Genomic DNA, 20699 nt, shown 5'->3' with positions numbered 1-20699 from the left:
ACTGCAACCTTGAACTCCTGGGCTCAAGCAATCTTCTGTCTCAGCCTCCCAAATAGCTAGGACTACAGGTGCATAATACCACACCCATCTAATTTTCTATTCTTTGTAGCAACTGGGTCTTGCTGGGATTGCCCAGGCTGGTCTCAGAATTTCTGGCCACAAGTGATCCTCCTCCTGCTTTGGCCTACCAAAGTGCTGGGATTGTAGGCGTGACTCACTGTGTCTGCCTATGACATTATTTTTAATGGCTGTATAGTAATTCATTGTAGTTGCATGTACCATAATTTATGTAACCAGTGCAGTGATTTTTTTAATTAAATTTTCTTATGGAGAAATATCTCTCCCAATCCAGTATTAACAAAATAATGCATTTAGTTTTGTGATCCAAGCATCAGCATTTACTGTTCCTCTGTTTTATTGTGTGTTCCCTTCTGTTGGTTTTGGTTTTATTTCTATATACTTTAGGTCTACGGATCAATGGAGAACTAATCACTGCCTACCCCCAAGTGGTGGTAGTGAGAGTACCAACCCCTTGGGTGCAAAGTGATAGTGACATCACTGTTTTGCGCCATCTAGAGAAGATGGGATGCCGGTTGATGAATCGACCTCAAGCCATCCTGAACTGTGTTAATAAGTTCTGGACGTTTCAAGAGTTGGCTGGCCATGGCGTTCCTCTGCCAGATACTTTCTCTTATGGTGAGATCACTAATGAGAATGTGTAGCCTAAATGTTAGAGCACTGGTAGTTTTGAAAGCCATACTAAACCAATAGGCTAAATTTGAAAACATGATAGAACTTCTTAAAGAAGCGACTTTCAGTTTTAACAAACTGGGCAGGAAAATTATGAATCATGTCTTAAGATTAGTTCCACAAAATGGGGTAGAGTGAGGTTAGCAAACTTTTACTGTAAAGGACCAGATCGTAAATATTTTAGGGTTTACAGGCCTTATAAGTTCTCTGGGGTGATCTTAGTAATGCTGTTGTAGGGTGAAGGCTGCTATAGGCAATGCTTAAACAAATGGGTGTGGTTCTATTCCAATAAAACTTTATTTATTAAAAACAGGCACTAGGCCAAATTTGGCCTACAGGCAGGCCTTAGTTTGCCAACTTCTGAGGTAAAATATAATAGAATTTGATGACATCTCTGTTGAATTTCTCATTGTCTTCATTATTTTCTTGATAACGCCTCATAAATAATTTCATTATTTTAAGAAAATGTTACTTTTCTATGTATAAAGCAATGCTTCTAAAACTATCTGTGGTGAAGGATTGTTTTTTTTAAAAAAAAGTCAATCTGCTGTGGATTAATACTCATGTAAATACAATGGAAATATCATAGCAATGCCAGATGGCCATAAAAGCTTCTAGTGCTTACTCTTACTTTTGTATTTAACGACATATCAATAGCAAACAAGTTACAAACAGGCACAGGTTACAGGACCACACTTTGAGTAGCACTGCTCTAAACAATGTTATGCTAGTGTATTTCCTGCTCGTCCAGTTCTTCTGGTTTGGAAAAGATCAGACTTACTATAAATCAGTACAGAGTTTTCCATAAAGGTATTTCTCCAAGTAAATGTTCAGTAAAATGCTTGGAGATTTAACGAGGCTTTAAAAAGAAACCCCTGTTCTCTTCTTATTGTAAATATTTTAAAGAAGAGAACCCTCCAAGCCTTTGTAGCATGTGTGAATTCATTTGCTACTTTTAGCAATTGCACAAGAAGAGACAGAATTAATGAATTAAACTTGAGAATTCTATCTTTCTAACGCTTTTGGGATATTATAGCTTAGATCATGATTCTAGAATTTTGATTTTATGGAAATGGAAAGGAAAAAGGTTAACCAAATTAGCAAATATTACCTTTGTTCTAATGACGGATTAAGAATTGGTGACTAAACCATCATAATTTTGCCAAGCTACAAATTACTTGTACTGCAGCTGTTTAATGAACTTTCTCCTGACTTAATTTTTCTCTATCATCATGCTGATTTTTTTTTTTTTGAGACAGAGTGTCGCTTTGTTGCCCTGGATAGAGTGAGTGCCGTGGCATCAGCCTAGCTCACAGCAACCTCAAACTCCTGGGCTTAAGCGATCCTACTGCCTCAGCCTTCTGAGTAGCTGGGACTACAGGCATGCGCCACCGTGCCGGGCTAATTTTTTTTTTTCATATATATTTTAGTTGGCCAGATAATTTCTTTCTATTTTTAGTAGAGACGGGGTCTCGCTCTTGCTCAGGCTGGTCTCGAACTCCTGACTTCGAACGATCCACCCGCTTCGGCCTCCCAGAGTGCTAGGATTACAGGCATGAGCCACCGCGCCCGGCCCCATCATGCTGATTTTTATAGCTACAATCTATTTTTGCCCTAATCTTGTTATTGTATCGTTTGTTCCTGGGCAATAAAAATAGTTAGAAGCAAGGTTTAACCCATGGATGCTAAGTTACCTCAATGTAGAAAAAACTCTGATTAACAAAGATAAGAAATATTGGTATGTGTTTGATAATAAAGAGGGTATATATGTGTGTGTGCAGCATCTCTTCAATCTTGGACAAGTCTTCTTAACCAACTTACTCTTCAATTTCTTAATCTAACCAGGGAGGTGGATATATTAAAGTAAATCTTGGGGCTTTTATTATTTGTGTGGTAGAGGAATAAGGGAGAAAAATATGAAATGGCATAGAATTAGGAAACTTAGTTTAGCTGAAAGATTTTATTTCTTTAAGTTGGATATCAGAATATGTATAGTTTGATAGCCGTTATTCATTTTAAAAGATGTGGTTGTTTTAAATGATAATTTAGTTATACTTTCAAAATTTTATTTATTTTTCCAAGAAAAACAGAAGGTAGCCACCAGGCTGTTACCTTCTACCTGCCTTGTGCTATTGTCTTCAGTGCAAATAAAATTAATCACAACACACTTGTCCTGCCATTTTTCTTAAATTTCTTTTTTTGCTCAAACCAGGTGGCCACGAAAATTTTGCTAAAATGATAGATGAAGCAGAAGTACTGGAGTTCCCAATGGTAGTGAAGAATACACGGGGTCATAGAGGTGTGTATGAGTTCCTGCTGTGATATATAATTTTGAAATTACTCTTTCAAATTAATATGGGTGATTTTGAAACAGGGCTTCTGAAGAAAAATTAGAGGGAAAGTGTTAGGTGCATGATGCCTCAAAGTTACAGAAGGCTGCTATGAGTTGTTCAGTTTGGCTAGAAGCTATTTATGTTTACTGGTTATCCTAGAAATTTTAACATGCATACCTAACTTAGACTCAAGTTAATGTCTCTGTCTTCCTCATCAACAATACAAGGACTTTAGGTCAGTAACTCCAGTCATCTCCCTCTCGATTTATGTAGTTTGAAGACTTAAATGTATAAGGCAAAAACTATAAAACTTTATAAGACAGTATATGAAAATATTTTAATGACTTTGGATTAAGAAAGAATTTTTAAGTCATAAAATGATACATAAATCCAAGTACAACACATGTTTAGTGCCTTGAGGGGATGGCTGGATCAGAGTTTGGCTGGGACTGTTGACTGGATTCTTTATATTTGGCTTTTCCATTATTGCAGACAGGAGTCTCAGGCCTCCTACAGTGAACAAAGAAGCTGCATGACCTTTTATGACCTGCCCTCCAAAGTCATAGAATTACTTCTGCTATATTCTGTTGGCCGGAGCAACCATAAGCCCTCCTAGATTCAACCAGAAGCAACAGATTCCATCCCTTTCCTTCTCCCCTTTTCCCCTACAGGAGGAATTTATGACCACATAATAAAAACAGCCACTTCCATTGGCACAAAAATAGAGCCGTAGAACAGGCTAGAGAATTCAGAAATAACTCAGTGTATAATAACATGCTTCTATATTGCTATAGACTAATACAGTGTACTCATCTACAGTACATATAATAATATGTAACACTTATGTTTTAATTCAGAGGGTAAAAGTTTTACTAACAAATGAGGATGGCATTCTTGGCTAACCTGGAGGACTATGAATCTACACCTCTACTTCACAACATATACCAAAATAAGTTCTAGTTTACTGTTAAAAGTTTGGGGATTTGGGGGAAATTGAGACACGAAGATTCAGGTAGTAGATATTAGCTACCCACAATTTTATTTTTTATTTTTTTCAATCACAGGCAAAGCTGTTTTCTTAGCCCGAGATAAGCACCATTTGGCTGATCTAAGCCATCTTATTCGCCACGAAGCTCCTTACCTGTTCCAGAAGTATGTTAAAGAGTCTCATGGACGGGATGTACGTGTCATTGTTGTGGGAGGCCGTGTGGTTGGCACCATGTTACGTTGTTCAACAGATGGGAGGATGCAAAGCAACTGCTCGCTAGGTAAAAACAATGCAGACGCCTTTTTGGCATTTAAATTAGTATTATTACTTGTCCAGTGAGCATTCATACATGTACATTGAAAAACACGTGTTATCTTTTTCTTGTGTAAATGTGATTTATAGACATACCATCAACGTAATAAATATAGTTCTGAGTTTTTCTAATAATGGAATTAGAGTTCACTGAATCATAATAAATTTGCTTCACCCAGGCTCAATTTGTAACCAGATTCACACATGTATGAGATGTCTGACTAGAGTTAGAGAGTCCTTCTTTGGTGATATATTTATTTTGTGTATAACTGGAATTTGTTAAGCTGCATATTCACCCATTTTAGCCATTGGTCCAAACAAGATTGCTGATTTTGATTTACTTAAATATGTATTTTTCTCAGCTCTTAACGGGTGAAGTACATCAGAACTTAGTCTTTGGGTTTTTCTCTTCTCTGTTTATATCAGTGTCTTAGTAATCTTGTCAGCAATACCATTTATGTGCTTATTATTTTCAAATTTCTAGCTCCAATTTAGGCTTCCTCCTTGAACTCCAGGCTCTTACAAGTAACTGCCACCTGAAATTGATTTTGTTGTTTAGTGTGATGATAGAGATCCTGTTTTCTTTTGTTGAAATGAATAACTGGTTGTTGCAGCACTACTCATTAAATAGTTTATTACTGGTTTGTAATGTATTGAATTTCCATATATGCATTGGTCTGTGTTGGGGTCATCTAGTCTATTGTATTGATCTTTTCCTATGTGAATGTCAGTCTTCATTCTTCTGGCATTATGCCTCCATATCTGATAGAGCAAGAGCCCCTGTATCTTGTTCCTCAAAATTGAATGCCCTCATCACCCTGCTCTTAGGGAGCCTTTTTTTAAACTGATGTGTATTCTCCTATATTCGTTATTAACAAAAATAGCAGTTAACATCTCTTTCATACTGGTACTGTATTAAATGCTTTCTGTGTCTTCTTTCATCCATACAGTCTCTTTGTAGATACTGTTATTACTCTTATTTTAACATGTGAGGAAACCAAGACACAGAACAGTCAAGTAACTTGCTTAAGGTAATAGATATCATAAATAGTGTAACCAGAACGCAAATCTAGACTATTTAGCTCCAGTATTGACCTGTTAACTACCCCATTTTGCTACTTCTTGAATACTGCAAAATTGGAAAGATTTACATGGAAGCTGTGCAGACACCATCTAGATTGTCAAATGAATATCATGAATTTAATCTTTTTAAACTGTTACGCTCTGTCTCATTCTCTTCTGTTTATTAACAATAATATGATCTTAGTTATGTGAAATTATATACACAGACACCTGACAGATATTCAACTACATGATAGACAGCTGTGGTTACCCCAGGAAATCAACTTTCAAGCTATTTTTTGCAAATACAGTCAGCCCTCCATATCCATGGTTTCTACATTTGTGGATTCAACCAACCATGGATCAGAAATATTCAGGGAAAAGAAAATGGGTAGTTACATTGGTACTGAACATGTACAGTCTTTTTTCTTTGCTGTTATTTTGTAAACAATACAGTATAGCAACTATTTTTGTAGCATTTATATTGTATTGGGTATTATAAGTAACCTAAAGATGATTTCAAGTATATGGCTGGGTCTAAAGACTTGAGCGTCCACGGATTTTGGTATCCGTGGAGGGAAATGGAAAAATACTCTGTGGATACCAAGGGATAACTGTACTGCTTTGATATTTCTGTGATTTTTTGTTAACTTTAAAAAAGTAGCTTTATGCCACACAGTTTATAATGTTATTTAATAAGTCTTTTTTTTTTTTTCTTTTTTTTGAGAGAGTCTTGCTCTGTTGCCCAGGCTAGAGTGCCATGGCGTCAGCCTAGCTCATAGCAACCTCAAACTCCTGGGCTCAAGCAATCCTACTGCCTCAGCCTCCCGAGTAGCTGGGACTACAGGCATGCGCCACCATGCCCGGCTAATTTTTTCTGTATATATTTTTAGTTGGCCAAATAATTTCTTTCTATTTTTAGTAGAAACGGGGTCTTGTTCTTGCTCAGGCTGGTATAATGTTATTTAAATGCAATTCTTTCATACTTTCTCCTTTTTTCTTAACCTCTCCTGCTCTCCTTTCACCTACCATATACATCCATGCCCCTATTGATTTGTAATTTGTTTTCAGCTTTTACTATTGTGAGCAATAATCCCATTTTTAGTTTTAATAGATGTGACCAGAATATTTTCCAAAAAGGAACATTGTGCATTTCAACTTGCAGTCTATTAAAATACTCTTCTCCCTCTTTTCCCACCAATGTTTCTATAGTTTATTGGTCATTTTTAGTAACCTTGTATATATATATTGTTTTTCATTGTATTTGTTCATTTGGGTAGTTTGTCTTTTTTGTGTAGCATTTTGGAACAAAAACCACTAAATGCCATTAGATCCCCCTCCAAATCTCAATTAAACAATTTAAAATACCAGCATACAGTTTCCAAATTCTCCTCAGTTGAGAATGAACCACTGCTTTAGAACCTCTAATGCAGTGTTAAGTCATAATTGTTGCAGTGATCTCTGGTTTCTGATTTCCATGGAAATAGATTTAATATTTTGCTATTGAGGATATTTTATTTAAGGAGATTTTTAGTAGGGTTTTTAGTAGGGATGATTGTCAAATTTTATCCAATGCCATTTTGGCCTCCTGTTAAGATAATTTCTGTGTTTTCTGCTTTTACTTTCTTGATGTAATGGGTTATATTGATACATTTTAGATTAAAAAAAATTTTTTTAAACTACCCTCGCATCTTTAGAATAAACCTTCTTTGGATTGGTGATAGCTTATTGTGACTAAATTCAGTTTTTTCATGTTTAGAGTACTTTCATCTATGTTTTATAATAAGTAAGATTGGCCCATGATTTTTGGGGGGTGAAGGGGACGGAAAACAGTGTCTCTCTCTGCTGCCAGGGCTAGAATACAGTGGTGTTAGCATAGTCACTGTCACCTCAAACATCTGGGCTCAAGAATCCTTCCACTTCAGCCTCCCAAGTAGGTTAGACTACAGGCACGCCACCACATCCAGCTAATTTTTAAAAATTTTTTGTAGAGATGAAGTATCACTGTGGACCAGACTGGTCTAGAACTCCTGGCCTCAAGCAATCCTCCCACCTTGAGCTCCCAAAGTGCTAGGATTACAGGCATCAGCCACAGCTCTTAGCTAGCACATAATATTTTTTTAAAACTCCTTGATCACATTTGATATTAAATTTATGCTGATTTTATTTAATGTATTGGCAAACTTGTAGTCTTTTCCTAGAGCAGTCTATATTGGTAAAGTCACATTGGAATAAAGGATAGCTAAATAAAATTGAGCTGTGAACCCATCTGGTACTGGTTCCTTTTGCAGTAACTCTTTTATCACTTTCCCAATCCCTTCTGTGATAATTGGCCTGTTAAAGTTTGCCACATCTTCTTGGGTCAGTTTTGGAAATTTATCATTTGCTTGGAAATCATCCATTTGTTATAAGTATCACATTTTTTGCCAAAGAGAGTCATGAGGTATTTTCACATGCTGTTTTTTATCTCCTTTCCAAGTCTGTCTTTATTATCATTCTTTGTCTTAACAGACTAGCTTTTGGTTTTTTTTTTTAATTTCTTATTATTCATTTCACTTTTTGTTTTTATTAAATCTCTCTTTCTAGCTTCTTTTGCAAAGAACATCTAATTTCTTATTTCAAAATAAAAACTTTTCATGTTAAACATTTTCCTCTGAGGAACTTTCACAGTGTTAGAGACCGTTTTGGTATGAAGCATTTTTATCTTTTCTTTACAGATGGTTCTCATTTTCCATTGTGATTTCATTTTTAATTCAAGGCATCAATTTTGCAATTTTGAAGTAGTTAATATTCTTTTAGTTTCTCTTACCATTACTTTATAATTTTCTTGAATTATTGATAGAGAATGTGGCCTGTAGAGTCTTTTAAAATTTGTTAAGGTTTTCTTTGTAGCCAGCATGACTGTTCATTGTTAATATTTGACAAAGGGAAAAATGAGTGTGTGTGTGTGTGTGTGTGTGTGTGTGTGTGTGTGTGTATACACACACACTCTAGTTGAGAGTTGTAAGGCTATGAAGTAAAGGTTGTTTTGCCTTTGTCTCATATCTTTTTGCCCATTCCTTTTAGTTTTCAAATTTTCTTTATCATTTTGTTCAAACTATGTTTATTATAAATAGCATATATTAATAACTAGCTGTTTTGTTTTTATTCCAATCTGACAAGTTTCCCTTTTTTAATGGGAGATTTCAGTCCATTTTCAATGTTATTACTAATACATTTCATTTTATTCCTTTAGCCTTATGTTGTGCTTATTGTTTAACTTAAAAGCATTCCTTTTTCTTTTTAAATATTTGCTGGTGTGTAAGGTACCATTATTTCTATTTTCTCTCTTGTCTCCAAACCCAGCTAATTTGGAAGATCAGCCATAGTTTTGCATTCCATTAATCGTTACCTTTTCTTTCCTTATGCTCATAGTCAGACATATTCTTTACTATTATTTGAGAAGATAACAATTTTCCCTGATACTCTTTCATTACTACTTCACTGTGCCATCATAATAGTACGAAGTCTGTGGCGTACCTTCACTTTCCCCTATCATCCCTGTTCCCTCTCTCCAATGAGAAAATTAGAGCAGTTTTAACTTCTCTTCCTACTCCCTCTTGAGTCATTCATTCAATGAACAAATAGTTTTGAGCGCTTCCTAAATGTCATATACTGTTATAGCACTATTTTGTATATAGTGGTGAACAAAATAGGCAAACCCCTACTTATGGGCTTCACATTCCAGTTTTGCTGAAATCATTTAATACTTTTACACTAGATTAACACCTTTGTTTTCACTACTGATTTAGAAGAGAAGGTTAGCTTTGGAGGCCAACTTTAATTAAACTCCAAAAGTTTATCATTTTGGTAACTTTGTATCTTGTTTCTCTTTTGCCAGGTGGTGTGGGGATGATGTGTTCATTGAGTGAACAAGGGAAGCAGCTAGCTATCCAGGTGTCTAATATCCTGGGAATGGATGTGTGTGGCATTGACCTGTTGATGAAAGATGACGGCTCCTTCTGTGTCTGCGAGGCCAATGCAAATGTAGGTTTCATCGCCTTTGATAAGGCTTGTAATCTAGATGTAGCTGGTATCATAGCGGACTATGCCGCCTCCCTTCTGCCCTCTGGCCGGCTCACCCGGCGTATGTCCCTGCTCTCCGTGGTGTCCACAGCCAGTGAAACTAGTGAGCCAGAGCTGGGTGCCCCAGCCAGCACTGCTGTCGACAACATGAGCGCAAGTTCCAGCTCTGTCGACAGTGACCCTGAAAGCACCGAGCGAGAGCTGCTCACCAAGCTCCCAGGGGGCCTATTCAACATGAACCAGCTGCTAGCCAATGAGATCAAACTCCTGGTGGAGTGATTCCACCGGTAATTAACCAACAAAACCCTGTAAAACTTAACTTTCCTTTTCTTTTCTTTCTTCTTCTTCTTCTTTTTTTTTTTTAACCAACTTGCAATGCTGTTCATGGAAGATGCTCAGGAAGATGAATTAGTAGGATTAGTTGGAGAGAAGGAGAAGATAGATGAGATCTCTGCTAGTAAGGTGTTACTAACTTTCATTTATAAATCCTACAGATAGAGAGGCAGAAGAGGGTGGAATATAGAAAATGTCAGGCTCTCATAGTTACCCTTTTAAATTACTAAAAAGTTTGTATGCTCTCAGGCCATGAGCAACATAAAAATTTTTTCATGGTCTCTCACTTTTGTTTTTGTACCAAAAAATTTGTTATGATACAAATATCCCAAGTAGCATAACTTCACATTGTATCGCAAGATTTGTAAGGGGTGAGGAAAACATCTGCCTAAATCATACAAATATATATACAAATCTGAAAACTCTGACATTTCCCTATTAACTAGCAGCTTTAGTTCATAGTTGTTTATGAAATCTCAAGAGGCTCTTTTACTGAGATTTCTGATTTTTGTGTTTTGTCATCTTTTTTTCCTTTAATTTGGGTGGGGGTACAAAGTGAATATAATCCAATAAAGGCCTTTTAATGACAAAATTGGCATGCTTGCATGATGAAAGGGAAGTGAACAGTATTGCAATGTCTGGTATACAAAATAACCTTTACTCAATGTAGATGAAATTACACTAGTTTAAAATATGTGCATTGACTTGTATTTGTTAGTGTTTAGTCTTTTTTGAAAGATATGCTCTGTTAATGTTGCTTTTTTTTTTTTTTAAATACATTCTAGTCTAACATTCCCTGCTCTATGCTTGCATCTTTGCCAAAGTGAAGAAAATGCTACCTTTTTTTGTTAACATGACACTGACTTGAAACATGTACATTTAAAGCCTTTTATTTTTTTTCTTTTGGTGGTTGGGCATTTAAAGAATAAGAACAAGGAAAAATATTTTTGGGGGTCAGATCAAGGGCCTAAAAGTTCTTCAGTATAAAGCTGGAGTGATTTCTAATGCCAGCGTTATATATTTGCATTTTTCACATTTTACGAGGGAGTATATATGTGTGTGCACGCGTGCATGTGTATGTGTTTTGCTTTTTGTTTACATCAGCTAATCAAAAAGGATAGATTCTAGAAAATGGAACATGATGGGAAACACAGTTTTTGACTTTAAAAAGCAGATGAGTTGTGTCATAACTAGACTCCACTGGGGTGGAGATATTCACCTAAAGACATAAGGTGAATATATTCTTCTTAGACCTTTTAGTGCGTATGTATGTTGTTTGGTTTTTTTCCTTTGTTTCTAGACTGTTCAGTGTATGGTTTATTCAAGGCTACATGCTTTTCTTTAATGCTTTGGCTATGCATTTTCCTTTTTTACACATAGGATTTGGGATGGGGTGGGCTGGATATTTTTGTCTGGGGACTTATTTAGCAGTATTGAGTCTCTGGTAGCCCTACTCTAAGCCTTTAATACTGTCCACTCTTTATATTCCTTTACTTTCTGAATTTATAATAGCCCCCAAACTGCATATAATATGAGCCTTTACAACATGGGTAAAACTATCCCAGTGATGGGTTTGGATGGTATGTTAAGAAATGGAGATGCTGCAGAGCTCAACATAATTTTTTAAACAGCAAGTTCCATCTCCCTACAAATCCTCTGAAGCTTTTACCCCAGCTCTTTCTTGCCTCTCCAGTGCTATTTTCCTTCACATGGACCTTAAAGATAATTTCTTGGACACTACTAGAGAGACTTCGAGGCAATAATAAAAAATCAGTATTAACCAGCTCTAACAGAGGTTTGATCATGCTTACTTGTACAGTTTTTCCCCGTTTTAAAAAGGAATGTAATAAAATTTGTTTTTTTCCATAGAATTAAATAATATTAAATGAGTGAAAGGTTGATTGTTGACCAATAGAATAGTACCTCTCATCTGTGCAGTGTCTCATTTCACCTCAGAGGAAAAGATATATAAGAGGAGTTTCTAATTTATCTAATTTATCTTCTAGTTATTCTAATTGCATCTAAAAGAATTTGACTTACACAGGGGAACTGGGGGACTCACATTACATATATTAGTACCTCTGACTCATTAACAGAAAGAAATACTTGGTACTTCTTTCACTGAATGACTATACTTTGGAGGATCCATACTATTTGGATTAGAGAAATAAATGAGCAAGAAAGAACTGCTTAATTAAACCATCATTCATATGTTCGTGTAGAAACCATCTGGTTGCCACATATATTATGATACATATACTTTGAATAGCTATGTATCACATGTGTGTAAATTAATGCATTTACAAACACAAATAGAACAACCTCTTTATTTGATGAAAAGCCCAAGCTTGTGTTGGTGGAGTAAGGGACCAGGAAAAATGTAGCTAACATTTTTTTTTTTTTTTTAAAGCTTATACCAAACCAACCAACTATATTATAAGAAATATTTGAAATTAGTTTACCTGTAGTTTTACTTACTATCCATCTTTTGTGCATTCACAGTATATTAAAACATAGCTTTACCAACCTATTTCTGGATTGTACACTTACATGTTAGAATGAAAAGGGCAGGAATGGTCATTGTAGATTTAAAAACATGGATATGTCCTTGACTCCCCCAAAAATTAAGATAAAGAATAAGAACAAATCATTCTGGAAGAACCCAAAAGAAACATCAGATATTTAAATGAAAGTTAGATTTATTTTCATAATTGTTTAATAACTTTTGTATAATCTTCATTGCTATTATGAGAGGTAAAAATGTATTTATCAAATATGTATAATTATCATGGCAAAATCTGAATTGTAAAATTTTTGTATATTGTTAAAATTGTAATTCTAAATTGTATTTTAAAAATAATTATTTCTGATATTGTTTTCCTGTCACCCATGATGAAAACGGGACTTTATATATCTTTCTCTCTAAACATATATAAGTATGAACTATTTAAAATTTTTAATAGTTTTTCTTTTTTGGTGCCTATAATTGATTGGTCATTTCTGCTGACTTTTCTCCAATGAACTTTGAAATCTTTCTGTATATGCTATCAATAAGAAAACTACCCTGGAACATTAGAAAAATTCAACAAGAGACTTGCTTTCGTCAAGCACGTTATCACGTTATCAGACTTCGAGAAGATATCGAAGGCATTGACTTTCAGAATCATCTCTTCTTTTTCTCAAGAAGAAAGCAGTGGAGAAACAAATTCTCTTCATTCAGTGAATCCCCAGTTTGGGGATTGGGGGGCTTAGAGACATTGTGAAGTCAAATCTTGTGTTATATTTTTCTCCTGGCTCATTTTTTTTGAGAAGGTTTATGGGCTATTTGGCTGGTGAGACACGATCCCCTCCTAAGAAAATGTAGGTGCTCAGACAGGTAACCTCTGCTGCTACTGTTTTTATTTGTTTGTTTGTTTAATTTCATTTAAGATTTGTTTTTGTTGTACTAGGATTTTTAAAAATGTAATATATTGCAGGATTTATAACCAGGTTCACTGCTTTCTTTCTTTCTTTTTTTTTCCCCCTTAAAAAAAAAACAAAGCAAAGTTTCATTTAAAATAGATTTAGGCACCTTTGAAGCTTGGATTTTGGAATGTTTCAGTAGTGGACAGAAATCTGCTGTTGGAATCTTCTAGTCTTCCAGGTTTAATTTGAAATGTTTTTAGTTTTGTTTTGGATTTTTGTGTGGTATTTTATTTCCTTTGTACCAATGCCCTTTTGCCATGCTGTTTTGGGGTGGCTACCTAACTCTAGCAAAAATTCTTTCTATATTAACGAAAGTTTGGCCTTTTAAATTCCTTAATGTTTTGCATTTTTACATTGTTTTTGAAGAAATATTCTAACTGCTTGCACTGTTACTGTTCTTTACCAGCCTTTTCAGGAGCCAAAAAAACAAATACAAACAAACAAAAAAATACCCAGAGAAAAAACTTTCCTTCTTCCCCCTTCCTGATGATGAGTGAGAAGTATTGAGAACTTTCCGGGGTCAGTGCCCTTCTAAACTCCCCCTCCCCCAATAATGCAGCTGTATAATGAATGGTAAATGCAGCGGTTTGGATTCAGGCACAGCCCCAGCCTGCTGGCAGGTAATTTGACTCTTTCTCCTTTCTTTCCATCACTAGGCTAACTTACTTTCTTTTTTTAAAATTTCCTTTATGTACTCTAAACATAACAATGAGTTTGTCATAACTTTCATTTTAAAAAATAATGCATAAATGTATCTAGCATGTAATTTGATTAAAGAGCTTTTGGGGGTAAAGTTTGAATTAGTTGGGATGAACTCAGAATTTTCTTCGGGTTTTGTTTAGCCATTTAGATAACTCCATTTCTTGCATATATGTCTATAATTAAGTATTCAGAGTGTGACTTTTGGCTTTGTTTTTGTTTTGGGTTTGTTTGTTTCTTCCATTGTGCTACTCTGGCTTAAGCTTTTTCAGGGGTTGGTGTTCCGAATACACAGTGAGCTCACAGTATAAAGACACCAATTAGGAGTTGACAGGTATGGAAAACTAGAGTGTTGAAAAGGTAAAATTAGGTTCTAGGTTATACATACTGTAAAAACTCAACCTTAGCATTTAGTTGACATTAGTGCTTCTCTTTCTGTGACATCATTGTAAGAGTGAAAGGGAATAATAAGACATAGATGATAAAGAATTTTAGTTATTTTAGGAGCAATGTGATTTCAGAACTAATCATTTTAGCATTTCTGAGTTACTAATTCTAACATGAGCAGTTTGAGATTATCATAAAATCGTGGTTTGAACAAGGAAAAAGTGCAGATTTGAACAGATAGGAGAGCATTTCTGAAGCACAAGATAGTTAAGCAAATGAACCAAGGTCATAAAACAAAATTAATGGCAGGAATAGGAATACAAGTTGTCTCATTTTAATAGCCTTCCTGTAGTTAATAAACTGTCCCTTCCTCTGTCTACCCCAGTCCACCTACTCTTTCCTCCTTTCTCCTTCCTTCTTAAAGTTTTAGCTCTTATATGAGTTTTTATTATTTTGGGGGATAGTCCTCTTTCTAATGGGTAGAATTTTAGTGAAAGTAGCCAGGACCTTTTCAAGAAACACTTCTTCATAATTTTCTTCTGTGGCTTTAGATGTTCTATCCAAAGAAGCTATTAGTCCAGTAAATCACTAGTTAGTGAATAGGAAGTCCTGGCTTGTAATGCTATTTCTGCAGCCGAAGGAGGACATGTAATAACTCTTTAACCTATTCTGTGTTTCAGTTGATTCGTATAAGGTAGGGACAGTCACTCCCATAGGCATCTTAAGAGAAAAATATTTATCTATTGAATTGGAATTTACTAACAAAGGAATCCCAACTGCACTTCTGCAAGAATTTATGGTGTAAACTACAAAAGCCTCATTCTGGAGAGCATTGTTCTCTTGCTGATAAGAATGGCCAACATTAGAATGTATGGACTATGAAGGCATGGAGAGTTTAACAACCTCCAACCTGTTTCCCCCATTGAATACCTCTGACTTGTTAAGAATGATCTTGTTTTTAGATTTTACCATATTCAAACTTACTAGGTGAGCCTTACATAGCATATATACCTGGCTGCTATTGTGGTGATTGGGAACATGAGGGGTGGGGTGAACTGTTGTTGTTTTAGGTTTCAGTCAGACAGACATCCCTGTGCCCCAGTTCCCAGAAGCACAGCAGGCCTCTAGAAGCATCCGTGGGAACGGCGCAGTCCTGACATCACCAACTCTCCTGCTCAGGCTCATCCCATATACAGAGGTCAAAGGGTGGGGCTTGAGATTGGGGGAAGGAATGAGAAAGTAGAAACAATGTCACTGCAGTGCCACTGTTGACTAGCCTTTGGTGCTTATGTCAGTGTTTGTTTTATTTCCCGATTTTTTTTTTAAGTTGGCAAAACTGTACATGTTTTTTTATCTTGGGGTGAAGGTAGTGGGAGGGTGGAACAAAAACAAGCCATTACTGTTATTACTAGTTCGTTAGTGGATATTGTCCCTTAATAGCTAATATAGAATAAATTTGAAACATAGACCCCAATGACAAACAGCATGGGAATAGAAATGAATCTTAGTATTTTAACAAATAAAACATTTATGCTGTGTTAATATCCATTTCTACAAGTGCTATTACATTTGTCACTCTATCTCCCTTTTTCCCCCTGATTCTTCTATGTATGTATACAGTTTGAGGAAATGTGTGTTCATGGTCAGTCCTTTTTAAAGGGCTTAATGGATTTATTGCTCTTTTGCAAAAATATACCCAGTGCTTATATGGGCATACAAATGCTACCCTATTTTAAATGTAGGTGGCGTATGTGTTCGTGTTTTAATGTATTCAGAGCCATTGGGCAATAAGCAGTCCAGAACATTGAAAACTCAAGCAGGTAAAGCATCTAACACCCTTAGTTTCTAGAATTACTTAAACTCTTTTATATCGCATATCGCTGCATCTTCCACAGTTCTTTGGGTAGTCTCTGAACTTAAAATTTGTAGGAGTTGTAGACTACCTAGTTAAGAATCTTAAGTTATGTAATTTATTTGTAGATTGTAGGGGTAGGTGAAGAAGGAAACTCTAACAAAAGAAAATGGCTCCTTGAGATGGCAACTGCTGAGTGTCTAAATCTTTCCACTTTCTTTCGTTTTTCTTTTTCTTTTATAATTTTCCCAGCTTAGCATGAATCATACATTGTTTGGTTTTTTGTGATTGGGATTTTTGTTTCTGATTTTTGGAGGGAAGGTCTGGGGGAGACATGAGAAAGTTGCACATGTGAAAATATGAAATATTAAAGGAATCTTTTCTATTTAATCTGAATAGTAAGCAAGAACTTTTTCTATATGCCCTTCTGCTGCAGCAGAGAATTAAACTGGTAGGTGGCAGTAGAGGAAGGAATTCTTCAGATTGATGGCTACTGACTTAAAATCTACATAGGAGAAGAGAGCATGACATACCAAGTGAAGCAAGGTGGGCAAAAAATGGAAGCAGGACTAAGATTCCTGGATTTTAACTCTGAACAGTAAGTTATTTTCAACTAAGAGTGTGTTTTTAATCTGATACTAGTGTTATATAAGTTATGTGATTATATATTGTGATATGTAATCATAAATGCCTACAGGTCCTTGCCTTAGGTTGAATTTGACCTAACTTGTATACATACTGTCATTCTTTACTTTGAAAAATAACTAACAGTATGTAAAAGTAGGGTTTTCCCTCTAGTACGTTGGTATACGTGACCTTTAATGATGGCAGAAATTATGCTGACAATAAATCTGATTTTTAAAAAATCTGTAAGAGAAATAAAATATGCATCGTTAACCATTTTATAAAAATAAAAGGTTGTCTCCTTTTTAATGGAAGCCCTAGAGGGATAAATGTACTTTGAACAAAATTATAGGGAAAAAAGATCTTTTGTTTCAACTGGCTATCTCTTTTTGATGTAGTCGTATCTCCTAGTCACTGTGCATGCCCATCACTACTCTGCCCATTCACTTTTCTCTCTTGCTTATCCGTTTCTGCTTTTTTCACCTCTTCCTTTCTTGCGCTGTCTTTGTACCTCTCTCTTACCTCAGTCTGTTGTATGCTTCTTTCTTTTATTCAGTCCTTCTGAATTTTACTCACCCCAATGTTGCTATTTTTCATCTCCACCTGCATATTTTTCCTAAGAGTATGTTTATGTCTACCTGTCTCTCTCTCTTCCTTTCACTGCCCTGCACCCATAGCCTCTCATTTGCATTTTCTATGTCTGCATCTGCCTGGGATCTACATTGCCTTTAGATGTGTGAATCAGGCTACCAACATTGTGATTCTTTATGTATTAGAATTTGACTAGGCTGAATAGAAGAAATGAAATGATTTTGCTAAATCTCTTATAATTAAAGAATGTAAATTTCAATTCTTAAATTTATAGTAAGATGCACCTCTTTACTCACTCAACTACTTGTTTATTTTAACTATAGTATCTTTGTTTCTGGCATCCAAGCTGTTTAAGATCACTTGGACAGAAATGTGAAAGGCATATGGTTCTCAATCTTACTTAGACTCTGGTTTTTTAAGTATCTAATGAAATCAGAAAATGAGCAAAGCAGTCAGTATTTTAGAGACATACACACTAGAGAATATCAAGTTTTAGTTTTTTAGATGGTTGAAACTCTAACTGATCTTTTTGGGGAGTATATATGTGACCATTTTCAAAGCATTTTTATTCTCTTAACACACAAATAATTGTTTTCAGGCTTTATAGGTGGTAGAAACAGGATATCCAGAGAAGACATTACTAAAGAAAGAGTCCTGGTTCCTGTTAATATCTATAATAGCTTGAGCTACCAACCTCCAAGGAATGCCATAGAAGTTTAGAGTGTTTAAACTGGAAAGTTTAGTCATCCAGTATAATCTTGAACTTGTAGATAAGGAAGCTAAAATCAAGAGAAGCTGATGACTTCCCCAAGATTACAGAGCCATGACTAGTGTCCAAGTCTCCTAATTGTTAGTTCAGTGTTCTGTGCATTGTATTCCATGCATCCCTCAAAATTGTAGTTACTAAACACATGGCCAGTGAGAGCTGTGGTGTCACAAAGAAAGTTATTGGTATTTGTACTTGTGGTTATCTAATATAGAATGGGGGTTTATTCAAATAAAGGTTATTAAAGAGATTTGTCTGCAGAATTATTTACATATTTTTCATGTACATTTATTTATTGAAATTGGGTTGATTTTTGCAGTTTAAATTAATCCCTGGGAAAATACACTTAACTAGATATCTGTCTAAAATAAGTCATAGGCTGGGTGTGGTGGCACATGCTTGTAGTCCCAGCTACTTGGGAGGCTGAGGTAGAAGGATCACTTGAGCCCAGGAGTTGGAGGTTGCAGTGAGCTGTGATTACACCAGTGCAGTCCAACCTGGGTGACACAGGAAAACCCCTGTCTCTTAAAAAAAAAAAAAAGAAAAAGAAAAGAAAAAGTCACAGAACTTGGAAATAAAAAAAGATAATCAGGAATATTGTGGGCAAGCAAAGGAAAAAAAGTATAGGCTATGGTGGTATCAGCATCACAATGGAGTAGACGGAGCTGATATGACTCTTCTCTCATTAGAGAGAACAAATTCCAAGGAGTTAGAATAGTTTCTCCTGAAAGTGTCAAATAAATTTGGGAAGATTGCACTTGTAAAACAATAATAGATTTGGCTTTAAATTTTTAGTGGTAAGAGCATTAAATATCTTCCAAGTCAGAATAGAGTATACCTTTGTTAGCTAAGGTCACCATGACAAAGAATGATAACCAAAAACTGGTGTGGTTTTTGATAGTCTACCCAATTTGTAATATTTTATTGTCATTAGTTGATTTTCTGTCTTTATTTTCTTTAACTGTTCTCCTCCTGGTTGTAGAGAGCTGTTAAATCTGTGATTTAAGTGAGTTCTATGTGTTTCTTGCCACAGGTTCTTTTGAAGTAACCAGTGATCTTCTTTGTTTACCTTATTAACAGAATGGATGAAGACAGAATTGACACTGCTTTTTCGAGTGGAAAATAAAAACGCACAGAACAAAGAAGCAGTAGCTCTAACCTGTTTGATTCTGTGTGTTTTCTAAAATAAAAACACCATGAACTGGAAATAAAATAGCATGGAGTGTGACTTGTTCTTTTGGCTGTTTCTACACACTCCATTCTATATGCATTCACTTTGATCCAGATATCTGTAGACTTGATGTCTCGCTCCCATATTTGTCATTCTCATTTCTACTCTTCGCCTTTTACCAGATGAGTCCTTTGGTTCTTATCAGACTAGTTTCTATAATATCTTCTGAAATATTAATTACTCCTTTTGGCACATAGGCAGATACTAAAATATGTATTAGGTGGATTTTTCTCTCTTTCATCATACTTTGTTCATATTGAATAATTGTTGCTATATTTTTTAATCTGAAGAAATGGAAACTTTTCAAAAATTTCACCTTGACAGGGCTCTGGCACAGACTTGTCATAGCCTTGTCTACTACATTTTAATCTATTTGTGACTGGAAATGATGTCTGCTCTAGTATATTTAAGCCATAGGGGGTCTGAAACATAATGCAGTCATGTGTTGGTTAATGACAGGGATATGTTCTGAGAAATGTGTCCTTAGGCTGTTTCATCATGAGAACATCATAGAGTTTACTTACATAAACCTAGATGGTATAACCTACTATGCACCTAGGCAATATAGCCTATTGCTGCTAGGCTACAAATCTGTACAGCATGTTACTTTACTAAATACTGTAGGCAGTGGTAACACAGTAGTAAGTATTTATATATCTAAGCATAGAAAAGGTACAGTAAAAACATAATATAAAAGATTAAAACAGTGGCACAACAGTATAGGGAACTTACCATGAATGGAGCTTGGAGGACTGGTATTTGCTCTGGGTGGGTCAGTGGTGAGTGAATGTGAAAGCCTAGGACATTACTGTACACTCCTGTAGACTTCATAGACACTGCACACTTAGGGTACACTAAATTTACAAAAACAAATTTCTTCAGTATTTAACCCTAGCTTACTATACCTTTTTACTTTATAAACGTTTTCATTGCTTAGATTTTTTGAGTCTTTGTAATTTTTAGCTTAACACACATTGTATAGCTGTACAAAAATATTTTCTTTATATACTTACTCTATAAGCTTTTCTATTTTTAAATTTTTTCTATTTTTTACTTCTTAAGCTTTTGTTAAAAACTAAGGCCCAAACACAGGCATTAGCCTAAGCCCACACAGGGTCAGGATCATCAATATCAAACTCTCCCATGGCCACATTTTGTCCCACTGGAAGATCTTCAGGGATAATAATGGGCATGGAGCTGTCATTTACTATGATAACAGTGCCTTCTGGACTATCTCCTGA

The 20699-nt window shown here is 35.5% G+C and overlaps 1 protein-coding gene across 5 annotated transcripts in view; it reads left to right on the top strand.

The window, feature by feature from the left end:
* The window catches only part of RIMKLB (ribosomal modification protein rimK like family member B), a 62986-nt gene extending 43546 nt beyond the window's left edge, over positions 1-19440 (top strand). For 2 of the 5 annotated variants that reach the window (XM_045554380.1, XM_045554382.1), the window contains exons 3-9: positions 466-696; positions 2963-3049; positions 4148-4351; positions 9326-13928; positions 16137-16214; positions 16683-16844; positions 19261-19440. In XM_045554380.1, the coding sequence (XP_045410336.1) occupies positions 466-696; positions 2963-3049; positions 4148-4351; positions 9326-9789 (986 nt within the window). In that variant the 3' untranslated portion in view covers positions 9790-13928; positions 16137-16214; positions 16683-16844; positions 19261-19440. The remainder of the gene's footprint in view (positions 1-465; positions 697-2962; positions 3050-4147; positions 4352-9325; positions 13929-16136; positions 16215-16682; positions 16845-19260) is intronic. The other 3 variants (XM_045554383.1, XM_045554384.1, XM_045554381.1) reach the window with 3 other exon arrangements.
* Positions 19441-20699: the final 1259 nt, after the last annotated feature.

This window comes from Lemur catta, chromosome 6 (genome assembly GCF_020740605.2).
Source record: "Lemur catta isolate mLemCat1 chromosome 6, mLemCat1.pri, whole genome shotgun sequence".
NCBI lineage: Eukaryota > Metazoa > Chordata > Mammalia > Primates > Lemuridae > Lemur > Lemur catta.
The sequence above is the reverse complement of the archived record's forward strand: the minus strand, read 5'-3'. Positions and strand labels throughout refer to the sequence as shown.